This window comes from Polyodon spathula, chromosome 4 (assembly GCF_017654505.1).
Source record: "Polyodon spathula isolate WHYD16114869_AA chromosome 4, ASM1765450v1, whole genome shotgun sequence".
In the NCBI taxonomy this organism is placed as follows: domain Eukaryota; kingdom Metazoa; phylum Chordata; class Actinopteri; order Acipenseriformes; family Polyodontidae; genus Polyodon; species Polyodon spathula.
The window spans coordinates 70,676,572-70,682,617 of record NC_054537.1 but is presented as its reverse complement, the minus strand read 5'-3'; the positions used below and the strand labels follow the sequence as shown (position 1 = coordinate 70,682,617).

Genomic DNA, 6,046 nt, shown 5'->3' with positions numbered 1-6,046 from the left:
CTGTGGTTAAGAGATGCTATAGAAAAAACACCATTCTATTGAACAAGAGTTGTTTTGTTACTTTTTACTGTTTGTATAAAAGTGAACACTAACAATTAATAATACACAAATCAAATAGCGCCCCTCCTGTCAGATAAAATTCATCATCGTGGGCAGTTTACACAATATAAGTGGTCAAATTATATTAAAGTATTTTTTATATAAAGATTCGAGTGGGCTACTGTAAACATGAATTGCACGGAACACCACATTTATTTATATGGGGGAAAAAAAGTAAAATTATACAGACACTAATCTCAATTCTCATGTGAAATCTTGGCACAGTCACTTTTACCGAAAGGAAAACAAACATGGAGCCAAATCCAACGTTATTATAAATCAGAGTTTTTATCTCCAAACAATAAGAAAATAAAAATATACAAACCTATTTCTGACAACTTGGCAGGACAAGTACTGTTATGTCTAAGAAGCTTTCCAACAGCTAAGACCAGCTAATTTTAGATAGAAATAAAATGAGTATGTATGAAATCAAGAGTGATCGTTCAACAGAAACTGTGGTGCTTCCTTGAAAGTGTGAGATGAAAAATGTTAAAAGTCCAAAGATGGGACCATCTTTATGAAAGGAAACCTTAGTTAGCGCTGACCGTACACAACATGTTACCATGGGCTAATCACTTCACATTAAAGATTGTCGTACGTATGAAATATCAGATTTATCTTAAATGGGTTTCTGTTTAGATTTACCTTAGTTGTGACACTGTAGATATTCCACATCAAGCTGCTCCTTAAAATTGCAATTTGTTTTAAGTTTATATGCATGTGCCTTCATTTATTACCCTATGATTACAAATATTACGTGTGTTGATAAATTACAAGTCAAAAACATAAATTAAAATAAAAACACATTACTCCAGGTCACCATAGATCATTTATAAAATTATAAAAAAAAAAAAAATGTTTTTCTTTATTTCACATTAAGCAAAAACAGATGTTGGAATAGATCTGTTTCACTATTTGTCATAAACATGAACTAATCATATGTTAATATAAGCAAGGTATGTCGATCTATTTTTTTATCCTCATGCAGTACACACAGCTTTAAACTAACAAGCACTAGCACATACAAGGTTTTAGCATAAAATATTAAAATCCAACCTTTAACCAAAACAACTTGAAATCATCTTTTCATCAGATTAGATGTTTATGTTCTCATGGATAACAGCTTACTTTTTCATTTAATCGTTAGACAAAAGCCATAATATGCTATACAAAAATAATACTCTACACCTACACAGTGCATTTACTGATTAAGGCCTGTCAGACAAGAGTCCTGATTGGCTGTAAACAGCTAATAAACCAGGATCTATCCCTGTCTGTCCAGACGCTGTGTAAAACTCCAGAAATAGTTAAGCTGTTTTGGTGGTGTTTTTGGCAGACAAACATCTCATATCGAATACACATATGAAGAGTCAGAGCCAGATTCAGGTCGTCTATCTTAAACTGTATAAAAAGAGCTCAGAATCATATGCTCTTTTCATTTAGGGTTGTACAAAAAGTTCTAGTTTTCATTTTATTTTACTTACTTATCACCCTCTCCTCAATATTCCAAATATTTCAACATGATCAAAAAGAGGTAGCAATTGAAGGGTCAGAACTGAGCCTCTCTTACAAGTATCAAAAACAACAGATATGCAAGTGCCATGGTCACTTACCCAGGAAAGACTGCCTTGCTCTCTCCACCAACTCCTCTGCAGGGTAGCTTGCCAAATCACCCCTTGCATGCTTGGTTTTGCAGTAGGTACAGGCATTCAGGCAGCTAATCACATAAAAAAAGGGGGTAAAAGAAACAATTGAACTCATTTTAGGTATAAAAATTGAAATATGCATATTATATATAAATGTGTATAGGTATTATATGAGCAACAAGTACCTGTATGCCAGTGACACACATCCCGTATGTATATGTGTGTGAATGTCCTATGTTCTTTAACTACTGAATAAGCGTTTCTCCAAATACAGTATATGTAACAATATAACACACAGTACATAGGACCTTATCCCAAGACTTTTTTTTTTTTTTTTTTTTTTTTTTATTAAATTAACTTTACTTTTTCAAGAAGGGGGAAAAAAAGATTCGTATTGTGAATTTAGCTAAAATAATACATGCACCCTGTAAATGAAAGGCGGTTTGCAGTGTAGTGCTTTGTATTTTGTTTTATTTTTATATTTTGTTCTTGAGCCATTATTTTTAATATTACATTAACTGAAGAATGGTTAAGTCAAAATTATGACAAATCTCAGGAGATGTCTACCGACTACTAGAGAGAGGAGTACTGTTGGACAAACTGAAAAAACCTACTAGCAGGGTGGTCTAACACATTTTTTGATTTAAACAGAACAAAATTAAACTGGATTTTATTATATTTTAAATAGAAAAGGGGTTTAAACCCTAACCGGAAGTCAACCTGGGCTTACTGTACATGCTGAGCTAGAGTTTCAATAGTTTAAAAATCAAAATTATTAGAAGTACAAAACTCAATGTATTGCATATGATAAATTCAATTAAAACAGCATAACGTACCAGATTTGAAAGGGAGCTTCCCTGCTTTCTTAGTGGAAGTTGTTTAGGCATGCGCAAGCAAGCACAGTGTGCTGAGTACCACTTTTTACCGCATACCTGAAAATAACACTACACTGGTAAGAAATAATTTACTTTCACCTCTGACTATTCCATCTACTTTGACTTTAATTCAGGTAAAATCTGACAATCTGATTTAGGTATTGTCGGAACTATATATATTTTACACAAAAACATATTATATTAATGTATTTAAAACATGATTAAACATTTAATAAAATTGGTTAATTGAAGCTTTGTCTGTTATATCACTTGAATGTGAGATGCACCAGAACAATGGTATTATCCTTCACAGCAATTATGTAGAAGCCCCTGGTGAAAACAAACCTGCTTACTCCGAATACTCTTTGAAAACAATAAAATCATGAATACCACGAATGGGAACCTCAGTGGAAGTTAATATATTGTTAATGGGTTTCTCCAAACCCCAGTGATGAACAGGGTACCAATTGTTTTGATCCCTTATGTATTAATACTGAGTGCTGCAACATGCCCTTCAATGGTTGCTAATTTCCAATGAGATGCCACTGTCTTCTAATACAGCTCAGGCCTGTGGTGAATTCCTGCCTTTAAAAGAACAACTTGGTACAGGTACAAAATATCACATTCATAACAAATATGTCACTGCTGTTGTTTAAATTCACTTTGTATTATTATGTTCTGTTTCATTACTTTTTATAACTCATAAACCAGAAATGCAGTACACTAAATATCTTGTAACTGCTTTTTGATTTGATTTTACTAGTTTATTTTTATTTCCCCAAGTTGTGTTACAGTAACAACTGCAGCATTTTCTTTTAAATGATACACTTATCATTTTACTTTAAAATATACTTTGAACTGCATCTACAGACAAATAACAATGAACACAGAGGCAAATCTCTGCAGGAGGTAAATGGTAGATACAGGCATTTACTATTGCAAAGACTGTTTTTCAATTTATATTTTTAGCACTATATCTCAGTGGTTTATGTTGGGGGATTTATATTGGATGCGTTTCTAAACCTAGAATCTAGTGTCCCTTATCAAATACAAATGCAATGTCAATAAACATCAGCTGCAACAATTTATAAAAATAAATTAATCTAACAGGTTGGAGCAGCATTTGAAATAATTGCCAATGCAAACGCAGTGTTGCACTGGATCACAGAAAGGCTCATGGATTTGTCTCGATCTTCAGAAACAAGAGATATTTTTTTCATTAATTACTCTTCTAAATGGCCGACTCATTCTGTGCCCCATTAACTTCACTCAGAAGGAACAGAAGTGGTTTTATAAGTATTAAAAAAAACAACTCGTGTTTCCAGTTATGTTGCTGTTTTTTTCACTCCTCACATGACTTCAGTCTTTTAAAAAATAATCATCTCATTACATGGTAAATCTGCCGGTGAGCTCTTCTATCCCAACATTTGAAGAGGCAAAGCAGATCTCTCTAAAAACAAGAATTTTGAAGGCTAGCTTTTTAATTAACATATCCCTGTTAACTAATTTTTTAAAAAATGCTATAGTTTTGCAGAATGGCTTCCTATGCAGTATTCTATTAAGTGTGAAAGTTGACAGGTGTAACCTAAGAATTCTTTCAAACAGCAGCATATTTTGATGAACATTGCTTGATAGAAGAAATATAATTGCATCTCCTTTTGGATATTAAAATAATTGTACAATAAGGAATTTGTAATATCTACCTGTATCATAACCACTCTTGGGCTACAATAATATTGAATACATAAAGTTTAATGAAAATCTATGAGTTTTTGTCAGGGTCTATTAACTTTGATTAGAGGAAAGGGGGGGGGGGGGGGGGGGGTAATGCATAGTGGCCACATCACTGGGAATGCTATTTCACAGCTTTTATTGCAGATCATTTTTGTGCAGAAAACCAGTACATCCATTTTTTTTGAGGAGAGGGGTAATGCACTGGATCTATGAATTAAATAATCTTCTGCCTCAGCCAGTGGAGCTTAAAATTTGTACATAAATTAGCTTGATAAACAGCAAACTGAGCACAGTACAGCCACCCTCACTTGCAAGGCTAACAAGGATTCCTCATCCAGGTAGCAACATAAATGAAATGTTTTATTGCCATGCCCTAAAGAATGACAAGTCTTTACGGCTTCTTCCTGGAAAGCATGCAAGATAACCAACTTTAATAAACCAGAACAGTTCACTTTGTTTTCTGCTCATAAAACAATACCCTTTCCACTACAAGGGCACTTTTTTCCTCCACAGCCTTTTTTAACCCTTCATTCCCACATAACTGGTTTTACCAATTATAATAACTGTATTACTTGTTGAATTATTACTAGTTTAAAAGCATAGTGTACACTAGATGACTGTCTGGTGCAAATCTAATAAGACTGAAAAAAAAAAAAATAATATAACACCGGAAGGTCAACTCACAGGATCGTATGTCTTACAATATCACACCTCAAGCAAACATTGGGGGACATGGAATCAGGCCATGCCTTCCTTGGACTCTTCAGTACCCGAACACAAATTCACAATTTATGTCCATCTCTATTATTTTTATTTGTTTATTTAGCAGAAGCCTTTATCCAAGGTGACTTAGAGACTAGGGTGTCTGAACTATGCATCAGCTGCAGAGTCACTTACAACAACGTCTCACCCGAAAGACGGAGCACAAGGAGGTTAAGTGACTTGTTCCTGTCCTCTGTCACGAAAACCTACAAAGCCAGACAACTTTAAAAATGACAGCGATATTTACCATGCAGTGTTTTAGAACTGGGAATACTACCTTAAACTGTCTGTAAGATATCATGCATTGACAGAGTGGAAGCAGCAACTTTGTGAAATGAATGAGAAAAGTTCGTGGAGGACACCTACAGTTGACCTTTACCCAGAGAATCTTAGAATAAAGACAAGTACCAAAATGTCCATAGTTTCCATAACATTAATGTTTATATAAACCTAGAAATGTGAAGCCTATATCTCAAATGGTTACTTGGATGAGGTGGTAAAGGTCAACAGCAGTTGTTTTGTCACAATTTCATGTACTGTACATTAGGAGTATGTTTTCTTGAATTTATACCAAAGCTGAAGAGGATCATTTTAGCCATAGTACATTGCATCATTACGTTTTTGAAACTGGAACAAAGCATGTTGAATTTAGCAATACTGCTTAGTGAAAACTGTAAATGGCATTATAAAAAAGGGACTGCAGGTTATGAGTTAAAAGCAAATCATGTCTTTGCCTGCCGTGTTTACCAATAAACCCAAGACAGCCCCCCACACTAACAAATCAAGCTTTAGAATAACAGCACCATATTTTAAGCTACCATTGAAATCAATATGAGATATTGTGTTTTACTTCCTGCATTACCTTTGGGACACAAGCCGTCAAGAGTGGGTGAAATCTCACAGGAAACAGCAGTGGTTTGTCCTGTTACA

At 34.2% G+C, this 6,046-nt stretch overlaps 1 protein-coding gene across 1 annotated transcript in view; it reads right to left on the bottom strand.

The window, feature by feature from the left end:
- cdkal1 (CDK5 regulatory subunit associated protein 1-like 1) overlaps nt 1-6,046 on the bottom strand; it is a 410,621-nt gene that overhangs the window by 262,002 nt on the left and 142,573 nt on the right. The window contains exon 8 of the mRNA XM_041248498.1: nt 1,713-1,816. Within this exon, the coding sequence (XP_041104432.1) occupies nt 1,713-1,816 (104 nt within the window). The remainder of the gene's footprint in view (nt 1-1,712; nt 1,817-6,046) is intronic.